Source organism: Rhinatrema bivittatum, chromosome 3 (assembly GCF_901001135.1).
Source record: "Rhinatrema bivittatum chromosome 3, aRhiBiv1.1, whole genome shotgun sequence".
NCBI lineage: Eukaryota > Metazoa > Chordata > Amphibia > Gymnophiona > Rhinatrematidae > Rhinatrema > Rhinatrema bivittatum.
The window spans coordinates 563938131-563957923 of NC_042617.1; the positions used below are offsets into that span (position 1 = coordinate 563938131).

General features: G+C 40.7%; 1 protein-coding gene across 1 annotated transcript in view; it reads left to right on the forward strand.

Annotated features, from left to right (window-relative positions):
- VTA1 (vesicle trafficking 1) overlaps window positions 1–16949 on the forward strand; it is a 317517-nt gene extending 300568 nt beyond the window's left edge. Inside the window, exon 8 of the mRNA XM_029596502.1 lies at window positions 16414–16949. Coding sequence (XP_029452362.1) covers window positions 16414–16559 — 146 coding nt within the window. The 3' untranslated portion in view covers window positions 16560–16949. The remainder of the gene's footprint in view (window positions 1–16413) is intronic.
- Window positions 16950–19793: the final 2844 nt, after the last annotated feature.

Genomic DNA, 19793 nt, shown 5'->3' on the forward strand with positions numbered 1-19793 from the left:
CCTTATCTGCCTTACACTAAACTCCAATACAAATATAAAGGGATCCACAGATATCAGGAAATAAATGACATCAACAATTTGTAAATGATTCCTGAATATAGAGAAGCGGTGGGAAGCTCATGGAGACCTCATATATTGAATGCCCAAAGGTAAGGCTAATCAAAGCTCATAATAGCGTAAGCTTATCTTTATTTATAATCATCGGTCTCGATGAGTGTTTGGGGGGGCGCTATAAAAAGTATAGCTGCCCCAATTATGCACTTAGAGTCAATTGTACTATTTATACTTGCGAATTTTAATCTCCGGCATCAAGGTCCAAATGCTACCGAAGTTGATGGTAAAAGTGGAAGAAACCGACTTTAATCCGACACGCCGTGTTTCGGAGGAAACCTCCTTCCTCAGGGGGTCGGGTGCCACTGTTACCTGCTTATGTCACAGACCGGAGATGCTTGTCACTGGTAAAAATAAAATAGATACAAGAGAACAAGTGCATAATGAAAAACCCACCACAAGCAGTAGATGGCAGTGACAGAGGAAAGAACACTTACTATATATGAAGCGTTGACTCAGTTTGTCGCGCCTAAAGGCGTCTCTATATGATTCTGCAGGAAAAGCAATACATAATCAAGTACTAAACCTTACTTTAGGTGTTTTGAACCGGGAAACCTTGTACATATAAATATTACCTCGTCGCGATGGTAGAGTCACTCGCTGGACCGTGTGTATACTATCGGCCGCGAGGGACATCTGAACACTGACCTTTAAAGAAAAAAAGGCGCCAAAAGTATGGGTGTGTCCAAATAGGGGCACATACGTCACCGTGGAGGCCATTTTGGAACAGGGGCTGTCCATAAAAGGGAAGTGACGATGTCGGCAGCCATTTTGAAAAAATTCAAATCAGGGGATTCCCCCTGACGCGACTATCCATGAAAGGGAAATGACGTGAAAAGAGGCCATCTTGAAAAACTACCCCCACTTATCCTTGTATGGATGATGAAAGGGTTTTGACGACTTCGGCAGCCATATTGAAAAAATTTTGAATGGGTGATTCCCATAGTGCAACTGTCCATAAAAGGGAAATGACGTGGGAGGAAGCCATCTTGAAAACAGTTTACCAGGGATATACCCAAACCTATCCTTTTATGGATAATGTCGTCACTGTCCGCCATTTCTGAAGGAGAGGAGGAGGGAGAAAACACAAAGAAAGGCAATCCATATAAGCAAAGGCTAAATAAGAGTGTACCACTCTATTTTTTCGTTAAGGCCCTGTGGCTCCACAGATTGTAAACGATAGATCCATTGGTGTTCCTTCAAATTCAACTGAGAGAGTCTGTCTCCCCCCCCTCCATGATTGTATGATTTGTTCAATAATCAGCCACTGGAATTGTTCAAATTTATGTTGATGAGTGACACAATGTTGTACCATAGGGGCCTTGACGTCTAAATTCTTGATGCGGCTACGGTGTTCGATTAGCCGAACTTTAATTTTACGTGTAGTTCTGCCCACATAAATTTTTTGGCAAGGGCAGATGAGTCCATATACCACAAAATCAGAGTTGCAATGGACGGCTTGTCGCCGTGTAATTCGAACTTGGGTATTGGGGTCTTGCCATTCAACACCAGTGATGGCTAGGGTACAAAAACTGCAATTTCCGCACTGTGTCTGACCCGGGGGGCCAGGAGTGATATCCAAATGTTGGGTGGCACGTACCACTTGTTGTTTAATATTAACCCCTCTGCTGTAAGCAAACATGGGTGGAGGACGGAAGATGTGATGTGGACTCAGGACGTGCCAATTACGCTGAATGGACTGCCAAATTTGTTGTGTAAGATCCGTGTGTTCTAATACACATACTGTTTGTGACATCTGTTTACGGCTCCTATATTGTAATAGGGAATCTCGAGGAGAAAACTTGGCCCTTTTAAAAGCCCTTTTGATTGTAGCTGTAGGGTATCCCCTCTCCATGAACCTATCACTGAGGATTGCACTTTGATGTAGGAAATCTTGCTGATCGGAACAAATCCTGCGGATGCGGAAAAATTGACCCACGGGTAGACCTTCCTTAAATCTCCGTGGGTGATGACTTTCAAATTTCAAAAAATTGTTGCGATCTGTGGGTTTCCTAAAAAGAGTTGTTTGTATTGTACCTGCTGTTTTGGAAATAAGAATATCTAAAAAGGATAATTGCTCTTTATCAAACGTCATGGTGAATTTCAGATGGGGGTTAGCTGAATTTAACCATTGGAGAAATGCAGATAGTTGATGTTCCGAATCATTCCAAATAAAAAAGATATCGTCTATGTATCTAGACCATTGAGTGATGGATTGAAAAAAGGACGATGGATATAGGGTTGTTTCCTCAAAATGGGAAACATATAAGTTGGCAATGTCCGGGGCTACTGGAGACCCCATGGCGACCCCATGAATTTGCAAAAAATATTCTTGCTGATAAGAAAAGTAATTCTTGAATAGGACTAATTCCAATAAAGACGTCAAAAATTCCGTTGGTATGCGTTGTGGGCGGGTACGTTTGCTTAAAATGTCTAGTCCCAATTGTAATGCTTCCTCCTGGGGGATATTCGTATAAAGTGATTCAACATCTAAACTAACTAGCAAGGCCTCTTCTGCGATGTAAGGTATATCCTGTAATAATCTTAACATATGGGACGTATCTTGTATGTATGATCTAGACATACTAACAGCTGGCTGTAGAAAATGGTCCAAAAATTTCGCCAGTGGTTCCAAGAGGGAACCATTAGCCGATACAATAGGACGACAAGGGGGATTGGTCAACGATTTGTGTACCTTTGGTACCCCATATATCACGGGGGTTCTAGGAAACTTCACATTCAAAAATCTGTATTCTTTGGTGGTAAGAAAACCTACCTGAGAGGCTATTTGTAATAAATCCTGGATTTGATGAGAAAGGTCTGTTGTGGGATCAGCTGACAATTTGCGATAATATTTGCAATCTTCCAATTGTCTATGAATTTCTTGTTGATATGCAGAGTGATCCATGATCACCACTGCACCTCCCTTATCGGCAGGTTTTATGATGATGTCTGTATTTTGTGCAAGATGTTGTAAAGCAGCATTCTCGCCTTTAGATAAATTGTGAAAGATGCGTCGATGTTGCATTTCAATATCAGTAATGTCCTGTAAAACCAGGGTTTGAAAGGTTTTAATATGTGGGTCAACTGGACCTGGTGGGAGCCAGCGAGATTTAGGACGTACTATAGACATATCTTGAGTAAAGTCTGCCGCTGAAAAATGGAGCTTAATGATGAGAGTACGGAAAAATCTATGCAATGCAATCCTACTTGTGAAGGGATTGTGTTTATTGGTAGGTACGAAGGATAATCCCCGATTAAGGACCGATTCCTCATCAGAGGTTAAAACATGGTGGGACAAATTGATTACTGACGATTTGATTGGGATCGGGTGAATGGCTTGTGCCACATTGCATCCTCGTCTCGGGATTGATGTTGTGTTGTTTTCTTGCCTCGAGAGCGTCCTGGTTTGGGTGGAAATTTGCGTTTGTCTAAAAAAGGTTTTTTACGAGTGTCAGATTGAGCTGTTGTTCCATTTGATGACTCATCAGAATCCGCAAAAGCCACTGTTTTGGGCTGAGGCGCACCCTCTTTATATTTATTGAGCCAAACATAGACATTGTCCTCATTGTAATCATTCTGATCACGATTGAATTTGGTAATTTTCCTACGCTTTATATCTGTTCTAAATTTGTCAGTGGATCTTTGAAGGTCCTCCATGGATGACTGTGCGATTTCCTCGGTTGTGCTCTGTTTGTATTCATCTTCTATGACAATAATCTCGGCTTTAATCTCTTCTGTCACGATTTTGGTATATTCAATGATTAACAACATTAAGTCCAAGGAACATTTGTTCAGAATGGCAACCCACTTGGAGAGAAATTCTGGTCGTTCCGTGAACATAAGGGGTTCCTTATTCATTCTTAAACCTCTCGGAATATATTGACGTTTAATATATTCAATTAAGGTTACACCGTGCATTTCTGCACGGACATTCCTTTTATGAAGGTTAGTGAGGTCAGTCAAGATGTCTGTATCGGGTGGCGGTGGAGCAGTATCCGAGAATAGAGATTGTTCCTGTGCAATATTTGCCACATGATCGGCTGAATAGCTAAAGATGTTCTTCCAATCCGAAGCTGCCATCATTAATGGGATATTTATCGTATCAATACAACGGCGTGTCGGATTAAAGTCGGTTTCTTCCACTTTTACCATCAACTTCGGTAGCATTTGGACCTTGATGCCGGAGATTAAAATTCGCAAGTATAAATAGTACAATTGACTCTAAGTGCATAATTGGGGCAGCTATACTTTTTATGGCGCCCCCCCAAACACTCATCGAGACCGATGATTATAAATAAAGATAAGCTTACGCTATTATGAGCTTTGATTAGCCTTACCTTTGGGCATTCAATATATGAGGTCTCCATGAGCTTCCCACCGCTTCTCTATATTCAGGAATCATTTACAAATTGTTGATTACACTAAACTCCTGCAGGACCGGGCGGTACTCCACACTCACCCTAAACTTTTACCCAAGGTAATTTCGGATTTTCATTTAAACCAATCCATCATACTACCTACCTTTTTTCTCAGGCCCCATGCCAACCCAGGAGAACAGGCTCTGCATACCCTTGACTGTAAACAGGCTCTAGCGTTCTACCTAGACCATACAGCTGCCCACAGGGAAAACACTCAATTATTCATATCTTTCCACCCTAACAAGTTAGGGAAGCCTTTGGGTAAGCAGACTCTCTCCTCCTGGTTGGCGGACTGCATATCCTTTTGCTAGCAGCAAGTGGGCATTCCATTTCAAGACCGTGTTAAAGCACACTCTGTCAGGGCCATGGCGACTTCAGTAGCACACCTGCGATCGGTGCCGCTTCCTGACATTTGAAGGGCTGCAACCTGGAGTTCTCTCAACACCTTTGCAGCCCACTATTGCTTGGACAAAGCCAGAAGACAAGATTCCATCTTCGGCCAGTCTGTCCTTCGTAATCTATTTACAACGTGACGTACCTACACCCTTCCGCCTGCCCGGTGGGGTTCAGTATGCCCTCTACCAAATTCTACTCCAGTTGTTGTGCCTGTTGCATACTGTTGGGTACATTTGGTGCATGTTCGGACATCCTCAGCTCGGTACTCACCCATATGTGAGGACCCACCATCCTGTGAGAAAGCAAATGTTGCTTACCTGTAACAGTTGTTCTCACAGGACAGCATGATGTTAGTTCTCACGAAACCCGCCCGCCGCCCCGAGGTGTTGGGTTCGTAACATTTTGTTATTTTTCGGCACTGCCTGTAGCTTTCAAATAAGACTGAAGGGAGACCCCTGCTGGCTGCAGGGTTAGTGCCATGCTGGGCATGCCCAGTAGGGGCCAGTCAAAGTTCTGGAAACTTTGACAGAAGTTTTCCATGATTGGGCTCCATCCTGATGATGTCACCCATATGTGAGGACTAACATCCTGTGGTCCTGTGAGAACACCTGTTACAGGTAAGCAACATTTGCTATCCCTATGGCATGCCGATATTAATGCCTATCTCCTCAGAGTGAACACCATTTACCACCTTTGTTGCCTCCTACTCAATCAGTTTTTAACTGTTAAGACCCAAACCAAGAGTGCTCAGTTTGTCACCTATCCAGAACTGTGTCAAAGGCCTTAATGAAGTCCATATACACTACATCTAATGTTCTCTTCACTCTTCTCTCTAGTCACTCAAAGAAGTTGATCAGCTTCATCTGACCCGACCTACCTCTGATAAAATCATGCTGCTTCGGATCTAGTAATCATTTGGATTCCAGAAACTGTACTATCAGTTTTAGTAGCAATTCCATTAATTTTCTCACCATTGAGGTCAAACTAACCAGCCTGAAGGTCACAGTCTCCTCCTTACTCCCACTTTTGTGAAGAGGAACCACATCTGCCTATAGCCAGTCCTTCAGAACTACTCCCAAATCTAAAGAAGCATTGAAAGTTTCAGCTACTGGAGCTGCCAGAACTTCTCTAATACCATCAGATTTATACTGTCCTGCTCCATTGCTTTATCTACTTTTTAGTCTAATTATCTCACTTCTCTGAAAATTATTTGGATTTACCTCACTTCTAATCCTGTTTGGGTCTGTTTTCTGTGATCCTACTCCTGGTCCTTCCTTGGTGAACACCAAACTGAAATATTTGTTGAGCGATTCTGCTATTTCCTTGTCAGCCTCTATGTAGTCCTTGCCTTCACCTCTTAAGTTTCATAATGCCACTTTTGCACTTCCTCCTATCACTAACATATCTAGAAAAAAGTCTTATCCTCGTTTTACTATATTTGCTGTTTTTTCTTCTATTTGCATCTTTGCTGTACTGACAACTTTCCAGCTTGTCTTCCCTTTTCCAGATATTGTTGGCTGTTTTCATCTTTCTGCAGTCTCTTGTATTTTATGAACACTAACCTATTTTCCTTTTCAGTTACTTTTTTAGAAAACCATAGCAGCAGCTTTTTCCTCTTACGTTTACATATCCCTGGAGGTGTAGTATATAAGACTGAATAAATTGAAATTAAAATGCTCTAATACTGAGCCACACCATCTGGTGATCACTGGATCCCAGATGATCATCCACTACGACATCAGAAACACTGTCCTAAGTACCAGGTCTGATGTCAACAGTTAACAGAACAGTTCACCCTACAGATAATCTAGGATTTCCCTGCTTCTAAAAGACACTGCAGCCAGGATGTCCTAGTCAACATTCAGCAGATAAAATCACCTAACAATAGAAGCTCCCCTTTCATAGCAATGCTGTGAATATGCTCTATTAAATCTCTATCCTTTTCTTCTATCTACGAAGAAAATCTGTATATCACACCAATATAGAAGGATGTTCTGTTCCCTCTTTCCAGATTAACCCACAGTGTTGCCTCTTTAAGCCCTGCAGTTCATTTAACTTTAATATATTTTATATATAGCACCATCCCTCCTTTCTTCCTAGCTTGTCCTTTCTGAATAGGTTGTAGCTCAGAATAACTATATCCCAGTTAAGGTTTTCTGTGTGCCATATCTCCGTGAGAGCTATTATGTCTAAGTCAGCGTCTAGCTCTGGGACTTTATTTTGCATACTATTAAGTATTGGTATTATCTCTCTCTCTTTTTTTTTTTTTTTTTTTTTTTTTTTTTTTTTTAATTCTATCTTAACTGGTCATGCTGGATGGGCTATTTTGGTCTGTTCCTATATATAGTGTTCCAGATTTTGACATTTTTTTTCCCATTTCTGTAAATGTACGTGTTTAATGTTTTATTTATCTAAGGGTTCTTTTCTCCTGTCCCTTACAATCCTAGATCAAAGTCCTCTTCAGTAAGCGTGCCAGTCTGTTCTGGAAGATATTTCATCTCTTCTTCGCTAGGTAGACACTCTCTCTGCTCAGGAGTCCTTTGAATGCTATCCTATTGTCCAGGAAGCCAAAACGCTCTTGTTGACACTATCTGTGCAACCGTTCATTCACCTTCAGAATGCAAGCTTCTCTTCCAGAACAAGGAAATCCTTTCGATATTTACAGGGGATACATAACAGTATTATTTGAGCCAATGGGCCGGATTTTAAAAGGGTTACGCGCATAAGGTACACGCATAACACTTCTAAAAGGGCCCTGCGTGCGCCGAGCCTATATTGCATAGCCTTCCGGTGCGCGCAAGTCCCGGGGCTTTCTTGGGGTGGGCGTGTCGGGGGCGTGACGTGGTTGGCGCGTCATCGGGGAGCATGTCGGGGGCATGACACAGTCGGCGCGTCATCCTGGGGCGGTGCCGCGGGCGTGGTTTCAGCCCAGGTGCGTTCCGGGTGCGTGGCCACGGCCTCCGGAACAGCCCCCGGACTGGAACATGGCGCGCGCAAAGTTACACCTGCTTCAAGCAGGCGTAACTTCTGCGACAAAGGTGGGTGGGGTTTAGATAGGGCCGGGTGGGTGGGTTAGGTAGGGGAAGGGAGGGGAAGGTGGGGGAAGGCGGAAGGAAAGTTCCCTCCGAGGCCGCTCCGATTTCGGAGCGGCCTCGGAGGGAATGGGCAGCGTGCGCAAGTTGCACAAATATGCACCCACGCATATCTTATAAAATCCAGCGTACTTTTGTTCGCGCGCGCTGTTTTCTTAAAATGTACCCCAATATGAATAAGCAGCATCAGTTAATAGTAAGCTTAATGATTCTCAGCATTCTCTCTGGTTCTTGGATTTTGGCATCTAGCAGATATCACATTTCCCAAAACTGCATGTCTGTTTAGAAGATGGAAGTGTCTATGCCCCTTAGAAGAGAATCACCAGCCATCACCACTGTTCAATTCCTAAACACAGTGATTGCTAATTCATAAATTCACATACAAAATGATGATTTAATCACACTACTTATGTGGGCCAGTCTCCTACTACATGTAGGAGTTTAAATGTGTTAAAAAAAAATTGTTTTTTCTTTAAGATAATGGGTTCCCATTCTAGGTATTTGGATTTCAAGAACAAAAGCAGGAGGCCCTGAGGAAGAGCAATCAAAAATAATTGTAAGGGTTGTTTTTATTTACTTGGGAGTGATATACCAATTTTAGAACCCTTGTCTGTAAATCATTTTTTCTCTACTCTAAGAAAGAGGAGAAACCAAACTATAGAAATTAAAAATGTACAAAAAAATATTGCTCCAAATTGATGGGAGAAAATTATTCTAAAATCATTATTGAAAAAACCTTTGAAGTAATAATTGAAAAAATGTATAAAAAAGACAGGAGATCATATTGTGGTCAACTATAACATGCAAACAAATTGCTAGCCTATTACAATCATCTGTTCCTTATATTTTTTTAAATTAAAGTCTACTCAACAAACCCTTCAAATATATATTTTGGAAAAGGTTGTTATTGGGGAAACAAATTGTATACCAACCAACAGTGGCCATTGTTTTGGAGCTCAAGATCATACTTCAAGGATGACAAAATCCAAACATGTGTCCAAGTTCCTCAAAAGAACTACATAAAACAAATAATTTCACTTATTGGACAGCTCCCGATGCATATACAACCTCTGGGAATTTAAATGAATACAAACGCTCAGCTTCTCTTTCAAACCATGGCATAGATAACATTAAACTACACCACAACACAAAACCTCTATACTGTTCCCAATATCAAATATCCCAATGGAAGTCCAGAACAGCCACATTCAATTTCACAATTTCTCTATACACTTATATATTCATTCTTGTATATTTACCATTTATTGTGGTTATCATACCTAAATCTCATACAAATTTACAAACACATTTTGTTTACCATTTTTTACAGTTTCAACAAAAACACACTTAAAACGTATCAATATCTAAAAAATATTAAAAACATGCACAGTTCAATGTTATATACCTTTGTGTATATAAGTAATACAAAGAGCTCACATTTACTAAATTAACATCATATAAAAAAATGGTATCAATCCCACATGCTGTTTTAACAATCCACTCCCTCTGTTCTTCTAAAAGTTACTTTCTTAGCCTGTCTGCGTGGGCTTTGCGTACCCATCCACTGATAAACATTACCCCGTTGATAAATTTGAGAGATGAATACAATTAAAATGTTTCACCATGTGCAATTATTGTTTTAAATCATGATGTGCTCTATCAAAAGCGTCCACGGAAGTACTTATTATAATTGACTCTATAGTCATATCCAACTCTGTTTTAATTATAGTCGATACTACTCTTGCCTTCTTTATCATCAGAAGCATTAAATCTAAGGCACATTTATTCAAGACTTTATTCCAGTCGAACAAATTCAAAGTCTTCACTATAGGGTCTAGATTATTTTTGGATTCTTAAACCACGAGGATTCTCTAAACTCTACAATATTCTACTAATGTTCCTAGAATTTATTCAAGACTGGAATAAAATCTTGAATAGATGTGCCTTAGATTTAATGCTACTGATAATAAAGAAGGTAAGCGTAGTATCAAAGAAGTTTTACCATATCTGGAATCTCACCAAATTGCCTTTTCACGGATTGCTGGTGTTTGACAGCGAGTTGGAGAAACTGGCCAGTAAGTGGGGCAAATTTCCAGTTCCTCGTTTTCTAGAAGATAAGAGACAGGTCAGCACTCCCTTGTCATAAGAGGCCATTCTAGAGGATCCAGGCATCTTTGTCCCTATAGTGGAGCGACTTTTCAGAGGACTTAACCCTTTGGTAGGTCTCGATCCTTTAAGAACATAAGAACATGCCATACTGGGTCAGACCAAGGGTCCGTCCAAGCCCAGCATCCTGTTTCCAACAGTAGCCAATCCAGGCCATAAGAACCTGGCAAGTACCTAAAAACTAAGTCTATCCCATGCTACTGTTGCTAATAGCAGTGGCTATTCTCTAAGTCAACTTAATAAATAGCAGGTAATGGACTTCTCCAAGAACTTATCCAATCCTTTTTTAAACCCAGCTACACTAACTGCACTAACCACATCCTCTGGCAACAAATTCCAATTAAGGAACAGACTGGGAGGGAGCTTCCCAAACCCCTAGCCTGACCCTAGGGGTGTGCATTCGTTTCCTACGTATTGGTAATCCGCAACCTGTCATGTGACAGGGGCCGACCAATGGCACCAGTAGCCCCTGTGACATAGTAAGGTCAAAGGCTATTGGCACCATTTTGAATACCAGCTGCCGAGGGTGTGAGTACAGGAGATGGCTCCTGGACCCCCCGATGGACCACCAGGGAGTTTTGGTAAGTCTTGGTGGGGGTCAGGAGGGTGGGGGGGTTATATTTAATTCAATTTTAGCTGGGAAACGAATAAGAATTAACGCATGAATGTATTGGGGGCCCCCTTGCCGAATGCAATGTATTTGCCCCTCGACGAATACGATTCCCAAATGCAATGTATGGCATCCCTCTGCACATCCCAACCTGACCCCCCTTCCCCTTCCCCTATCCTGTCCTCCCCTATCCTAAATGCCCCCAAATTCCTTATCTTACCCTTTGCTTCTGCTTCCGAGCAGGAGCAAGTTGCGCGTGCCGGCGCAGCCAGAATTGACCACTGTGCCGGGCGCCTCTAGCCCCACCCCCAGGCCCACCCCTTTGGTTACCCTCGGGACTTACACACATCCCAGGAGTTTATGCGCATGGCTGGGCCCTTTGAAAATTGGCCTGGTGTGCGTAAGGACAGGCCATGTGTGTGAACACCCGGGTTTTATGCATGTACGTTTTGAAAGTTCAGCCATAAATATTTATCCTTTTGATCATATAGCTGTCCTTAAGGCATTTCAATATATTCAACTGGAATGGTTCCTCACAACTGTAATGCAGAACTGAAAAGTTTATTTTTCAAGAAATGTTCCTGCATGAGCTAAAGTGACCTTTTATGACTTAGACTTTATCATATCAGAAATGCAGACCTACCTGGTGAGATATATTGATGCATGTCTTCCTGCTTCCTCCACTGAGACTCTCAAGTCCCTGAGTGGCCTATTTATCAAACTATGTTAATATTAGTAAATGGGTCCCATTAATCTCAGGCTCTATTTACTAATGTAGGTTAATGTCTTTTGGTAAATAGGTGTGCATGAAAGTTTGCATTGGAAAGGTTTTTTTTTCTTTTGAAAATCAGTTTTTCAACTCAGTTTTACTGTTTTGATGAATAGGCCTTAACTTTCTCATACTGAACATAAGAACATAAGAAAATGCCATACTGGGTCAGACCAAGGGTCCATCAAGCTCAGCATCCTGTTTCCAACAGTGGCCAATCCAGGCCATAAGAACCTGGCAAGTACCCAAAAACTAAGTCTATTCCATGTTACCATTGCTAATGGCAGTGGCTATTCTCTAAGTGAACTTAATAGCAGGTAATGGGCTTCTCCTCCAAGAACTTATCCAATCCTTTTTTAAACACAGCTATACTAACTGTACTAACCACATCCTCTGGCAACAAATTCCAGAGTTTAATTGTGCGTTGAGTAAAAAAGAACTTCCTCCGATTAAATGTGCCCCATGCTAACTTCATGGAGTGCCCCCTAGTCTTTCTACTATCCGAAAGAGTAAATAACCGATTCACATCTACCCGTTCTAGACCTCTCATGATTTTAAACACCTCTATCATATTCTCCCTCAGCCGTCTCTTCTCCAAGCTGAAAAGTCCTAACCTCTTTAGTCTTTCCTCATAGGGGAGCTGTTCCATTCCCCTTATCATTTTGGTAGCCCTTCTCTGTACCTTCTCCATCGCAATTATATCTTTTTTGAGATGCGGCGACCAGAATTGTACACAGTATTCAAGGTGCGGTCTCACCATGGAGCGATACGGAGGCATTATGACATTTTCCGTTTTATTCACCATTCCCTTTCTAATAATTCCCAACATTCTGTTTGCTTTTTTGACTGCCGCAGCACACTGAACCGACTATTTCAATGTGTTATCCACTATGACACCTAGATCTCTTTTTTGGGTTGTAGCACCTAATATGGAACCCAACATTGTGTAATTATAGCATGGTTTATTTTTCCCTATATGCATCACCTTGCACTTATCCACATTAAATTTCATCTGCCTTTTGGATGCCCAATTTTACAGTCTCACAAGGTCTTCCTGCAATTTATCACAATCTGCTTGTGATTTAACTACTATGAACAATATTGTGTCATCTGCAAATTTGATTATCTTACTCGTCGTATTTCTTTCCAGATCATTTATAAATATATTGAAAAGTAAGGGTCCCAATAGAGATCCCTGAGGCACTCCACTGTCCATTCCCTTCCACTGAGAAAATTGTCCATTTAATCCTACTCTCTGTTTCCTGTCTTTTAGCCAATTTGCAATCCACGAAAGGACATCGCCACCTATCCCATGACTTTTTACTTTTCCTAGAAGCCTCTCATGAGGAACTTTGTGAAACGCCTTCTGAAAATCCAAGTATACTATATCTACCGGTTCACCTTTATCCACATGTTTATTAACTCCTTCAAAAAAGTGAAGTAGATTTGTGAGGCAAGACTTGCCATGGGTAAAGCCATGCTGACTTTGTTCCATTAAACCATGTCTTGCTATATGTTCTGTGATTTTGATGTTTACAACACTTTCCACTATTTTTCCTGGCACTGAAGTCAGGCTAACCGGTCTGTAGTTTCCCGGATCGCCCCTGGAGCCCTTTTTAAATATTGGGGTTACATTTGCTATCCTCCAGTCTTCAGGTACAATGGATTATTTTAATGATAGGTTACAAATTTTTACTAATAGGTCTGAAATTTCATTTTTTAGTTCCTTCAGAACTCTGGGGTGTATACCATCCGGTCCAGGTGATTTACTACTCTTCAGTTTGTCTATCAGGCCTACCACATCTTCTAGGTTCACCGTGATTTGATTCAGTCCATCTGAATCATTACCCATGAAAACCTTCTCCATTACGGGTACCTCCTCAACATCCTCTTCAGTAAACACCGAAGCAAAGAAATCATTTAATCTTTCCGTGATGGCCTTATCTTCTCTAAGTGCCCCTTTAACCCCTCGATCATCTAACGGTCCAACTGATTCCCTCACAGGCTTTCTGCTTCAGATATATTTAAAAATGTTTTTACTGTGAGTTTTTGCTTCTACAGCCAACTTCTTTTCAAATTCTCTCTTAGCCTGTCTTATCAATGTCTTACATTTAACTTGCATTACCTGGAGAGCAGGTCCTGCTACAGGATCCTTTCCTGCTGCACCTGGTTGGTGCTCTCCCATCATGAGACCTTCTTCCTCCAAGGCAGCACCAGGGCTGCCAGTCTGAAGTTGGGACTTGACTACTATGTCCCTGAAGGTCTCATCTATATACCTCTCTGTCTGCCTCAGCTCCTCCAGGTCTGCCACTCTAGCCTCCAGAGATCGGACTCGTTCTCTGAGAGCCAGGAGCTCTTTGCATCGCATGCACATGTACAATTTCTCACTGGTGGGTAAAAAATCATACATGTGACTCTATGCAAAAGACTCTGAAGCCCCCCTCTTGCTGCTGGACTGCTGCCTTCATCTCAATTTTGATCAGTTCCTAGTTAAGTTTTAGGTTGCTATGGGAGTAGGAATGTGTCTAATGTCCTTTAAATGTATTAGTGAATTCACTATGTATGTGTCTGGTAGTGGCCTACCGGGGTCTGATCGAATTTTCAATAAAGTTTTTGTTGATTTTTTTTTTTTTTTTTTTTGTGAAAGTGGCACCTGCCTATAAATTAAGGGATGAGCTAGGGGTGGGTGGGCGAGGGTTGGAAAATACAAACAGTCTAACTTCAGTTAGTGCCTGAGTGACTCACTGCTCTCTTAACAAATGTTGGTCCCTATTCAAACCCAATCACACTACCTCAACACCTTTCCAAGGTGAGTAACTGAGCTGAACTATTCAACTTTTTCACTTAGGTATACACTGCACCTAGCTTATTTCTAGCTTCTGGCTACTTTTTGGGTTGGGTTTTTTTTTTGTGGGGTTTTTTTTTTCAATACAAACACTCAGTATTAAATACAAACACTCAGTTCTTTAAAAGTCTGGAGAACACTCAGTTCTGCAGACTTTATTCTAACAGTCTAACTTGTTTATTCACTGCCTTTCTGACTGTTAAAGGCACAAACACTCTAAATAATATTCCCAAATAGTTAACTTTGCCCCAATACTTTTAAAAAAAGACAATGTCCCAAGCAAAAACTTACTGATTACTTTCAGCCACCAGCAAGGTAAGGTGATCCTCTCCTCTCAGTGTTCCCACTGAAATATACTTTTTAAAAATTTTCTTTACTAAAGAGACAACATTCACAAGATACAGCATCAAATGACAAAATCAATAACAGCATGTAAACAGTAACACTTTAAAGATCGATCATGTCTCTTGTTCTCTTTTTGTTTCAAACTTTGTATTTGCATTTCAAGAGCCATAAATAATTAAATAAGCAGTAAATTGTCCAAAGCTGCGGTGTTCTGCACACCATGGTGCATTAAACATGTCTTAAAACACACATTTCCATATTTCCCCCAATCTTATTGCATCACCCTCCTCCCCCTTCACACCTCCATCTCCTCTCACCCTTTAACGGGAGATAGCATAATAAAAGCAAGCTAACAAATAAAAAGGCTTTAACATTAAGGATTTTATTTCACATACCCTTACTCTGTGGACGTCCTTTAATATTAAACTTCAGGTACTGAAATATACTTTAAGGACAACAAAATAATAAGGAATGGTAGTGATGCAGGGTGTGAATATGAAGTGTGCCTCTTAGTGCTAAAATAGGAAACATTTTCATATTTAGCTTTTATGTGAATTGCAAGCTTATTTTTTTCCCAACAAAGGATTTAAGGAAATGATGTAAATAAGTTACCTACGTTATTATTATGATTGCTCCGTTCTACTTTACTTCTACGCTTTTCTCTTTCTTTCTTTCTCCCTTCCCGCTCCCTCTCCCCCCTATTCTCGCCTGCTCCCACTCCCTGCTCCTCGTTCATTGTAACTCCTCCTTCCTGAGCTAGTTGTAAACCTGTGTGATGTGTATTACGAACGTCAGTATATTAAAAGTTATTAAATAAATAAGGGATTAACCATATTTGAAAAGCACATGATCTAATTATTCTAATATGTTTTTATAAATAATTTCCCTCATGGCAGCTTCATTATGTATATTTTGCTGATACACTCTGGCTAGCTCTGGAAGCTTTTTCATATGCACTGTTTTGTTATCAGTTAAAACTTTATAATTAAAAAGGATATCTTTTCATCACAGAAATATGTTCAAGCAGTGATTACTCCCTCGTCGCATGTTAGTTTAAAAACTGCAGTACATCTTCAGCAGCAAACTAAGCATTGTCTTTTGACAAAACCAGAGAGCATTTGTGCAGATAGTTGTTTTTAGAGAAGAAAAGAGGAAAAACTTTGCTATGCAGATGTACATTCTCGAAAAAAAACTTTCCAACTACATATGAACTCATTAGTCCATGCTGAGGACAAAGTCAGCATTAACAATAGCACTCTTCTCTGCAGAATGTAGCACTATGACAGCTAACTTTTCTGTACAATAACATCCTTCTCCTGCTATTATATATAAAGGACAAATCTTTCTCAATGGTATCAGTTTTCTCTCTCTAAAAAGGTCTTGGACAATGTGAGCCATTTGGGCTAAAAGTCATCCAGTAATCCAAGAATTACGTTTAAGAAAAAACCAAGGATACGAAAAGTTAATTGCCTTTGAAAAGAGAACCAAATATGTTCCGTAGAAGTTGGAATGAAGTACAAGCCTTATTAGTTATGTAAGAATTGACAAATAAATCTTGAATTCATCCAAATGTAATGTAAAGCTTTTTTATTCTCGTCTGTCCATTTTTTTTTATTTGCTATTTAAATTTTTCTTTCCATCTATACATATTCTTACAGGCGATCTCCTTTTGACACCAGAAGACTTTACCCGGGCTCAGAAGTACTGCAAATATGCTGGCAGTGCCCTGCAGTATGAGGATGTCGGCACTGCTGTGCAGAATCTACAGAAAGCCCTCAAGTTACTCACTACAGGCAGAGAATGAGTCCTTTGTCCCAACAGAATTCATAGCTCTGGCCTGAAGAATTAACAGGCCTCATTATTCCACCTTCAGCCTATCAAATGAACACAGCTGTATGAAAGCCCTCAATTTTTTTGTGAAACATGACAATGAAATCTGTGTCCTTGTATCAGATACCTACCGTTTCATTAATCAACAGCCTTGAGTTAGCTTCATTGTCCTCATAATGGAGCAGGAAATGTTTGGGGTGCAGATGGGTTCAGGCTGTCAGGATATTGGTGGGGGGAGGATGGATGGAAGGATACTTAAACATTGCCTAGGACATTTAGAACTAACGCTGGTATTTACATGTGTGGAGAATTTCATAATTCTTTACGGAGGTGGCTACATTAAAGAAATGTTGCTTTACTGTCATTTTTGAGTCTGAATTATTAAGCAAAAATATAAAGTACTAACATTAAAAATGTGTGTGCGCAGCAAGATATTGAGCATTTCAGAATAACAGTTCCCTTTCCAAACAAATTTTAATATTAACTTCAGACAGCTTCCATGCTGCACTGTCTACTTATCTCTGTTGTATATTGAGATCGCTGTCAGAATTTGAGCTCCAGAAACTATTGAAAGTCAGCTGGTAAAGTTTTTGACAGTGTAACTAAGAAAGCTTTTTGACTACCCTATTAACAAATACTATGTGTATTTGCTGTAAATAAGAACAACAGATGTTATGTTTTGTAAGCTGGCACACTTGAAAATCAAGATTTTGTGAAGATGTGGCTCTCTTCATAAAATAGCATCTTAATTGGCATAAACCATAACAATTTCTCCTGGCTTGTATGGTGTCACCCCTTGTGGCTCTGTGGCATCAGTAATGTTTTTTTGTTCATTATCTTGTTTTTGCCTTATGATCTAAAGAGCCACTCTTAGACTCCTGCTCTTAAAGTGCGTCTGTTGGAAAATTATGTGCCAATTCCTACTCCTTGGGTCAGATGAGTCCCAAAGAAGTGAGGTGGTATATTGGTGGTGGCTGACTTTTATAACGGTACCAGTCGACTTCAGTAGAGAGCTGTCTCCTCGTGTTCTAAAACAGTCCTCATTATTATGATGAAGTGGAGCGAGGGCAGTAACGGTTAAATAAGTGGTTGATCGTGAAGCCTCTAAGATGCTGGGACTCGCTGCTCCTCCAGAAACAACAGCTTTGTAATCAAGCAGAAAGAGCAAATCCACCTACTGTGGCTGTGAGTGAGTCTGGGGTTAGGTTGGAGATTATTAATCAGACAGGAAACTTCAAAAGGGAAAAACAAAAATGAATAGAAGCTAACCTCTCTTTTTTTTACATAAAGTGTTTAATTAAACATTTAAAAGGCAAAACAATGCGTGTTGATATCTTTGAAATAAAACTTTGCAAGTGTGGTTTCTTCCCTTTGGCATTTCAAAGCCCCGTGGTATGTATAATTGATTTATGAAAAAAAGCAACAAAATAACACTATCTGATTTCAACATGCACAGCTAAGTAGCTTTTTCCAACCTTTTTACTTCAAGTAAAATATTGACTTGGACACTTAGAACACATAAGGGTGATTTTTATTGATGCAAAAGAAAAAGATTAATTTCAAATGACTGAGGATTACAAAACATTGGCATAGTTATTGAATGTGTCTTCTACACAATATGACACATGCCCTATTATGATGGTCATATCTTAGAAGATATAAATATTGGTGAGTAAGTTATTTTTCAGTATTGTGATTTTTACATGTTCCTTCCACCGACTTGAAATTTTCCAGCTACACTAATGTAAAAAATGTAAACATGCAAGCAAATTATAATCATTTCCCTTGCATAACAAAACACAAAGGGGTCGATTTTAAAAATCCTGCGCGCGTAAATCCTGCTGGATTTACGCGCGCAGGGCACTCGCGTGCCTATTTTGCATAGGCTGCCGGCCCGCACAAAGCCCCGGGACACGCGTAAGTCCCGGGGCTTCGTAAAAAGGGCGGGAGGGGGCGTGTCGGCAGACCAGGGGTGGGCTGGGAGGGTGGTCCCGAGTCCCCCCGGCACTGCGGCCTGTGCCGGGGGATGCCGAGGCGGCGCGCGCAAGTCACGCCTGCTTCAAGCAGGTGTAACTTGCACAACAAAGGTGGGGGGGGATTTAGGTAGGACTGGGGGGTGGGTTAGATAGGGGAAGGTGGGGGGGACACGGAAGAAAAGTTCCCTCCGAGGCTGCTCCAATTTCGGAGCGGCCTCGGAGGGAACGGCGGAGGCAGGCTGGGCGGCTTGCAAAATCGGCTTAGCTGCCGATTTTGCACAGCCTTGCGTGCGCCGACCCCGGATTTTATAAGATACGCGCGGCTACGCACGTATCTTATAAAATCCGGCGTACTTTTGTTTGCGCCAGTTGCGCAAACAAAAGTAGGCGCACGCGTACTTTTTTAAGATCTACCCCAAATAGTCTTGTTCTTTGATAATGTATTTCTGAATACCAGTTTAAAGTGAAATTAATCTGATTAACAGATACAGTGCAAATGAAAAAGTATACTTGTTCATACCTGTTTTCCAGTTATAAAAGTATTGCTGGCATTAGAGACAGATAAAGGGAACATAATGGTATACTCAAGAGCTTACTTGCTGCAAAAAGCATATCCTGGCAGTGGACTGAATGATCATCCCTATCTTGACTTGAAAAAATATAGCAATCTGTTATTAATCTTCAAACTTTTTTTGATTGATACTGCTATTTCTGAAATCGTGCAAAATGTGTCTGCGATAGCCATGTCTTCTGCAGTAAAGGCTGAAATAATCTATCTTGCATATGTTGCATTCTCTTTGCCTGAATTGTCATATTTTCTTCATTATGTGGAAGTCTGTTCTGTAGATTCTGGCCCAGAGCTCAGTTTTACTCAGTAGAATACTTCATATAGATCAAAGATGCCTTCTGTTTCAAAGCAAGCCCTCGCCACTTTCAATACTGCATTATTTTCCAATCCAACGGTTTATTGACAAGGTAAATATTGCACATATGCTAAAATTTAAAACAACATCTGTAGAAGAGGCATTTTAGATTTGAATTTATAACCTGGATCTATATCTGCTGTTTTGTGCTCAAGCGTGGGAATCACATATGGCTTTGAGAGGCCCTCTATATCCCTGTTTTAATACTAACAAGTTTTTATAAGTTTGAATTAAAAAAAAGAAAATAGCATCTGAAAGCACCTTTTGAGACTTTGCAACTAAATAGGCCTACTGAATAACAAGGATTCA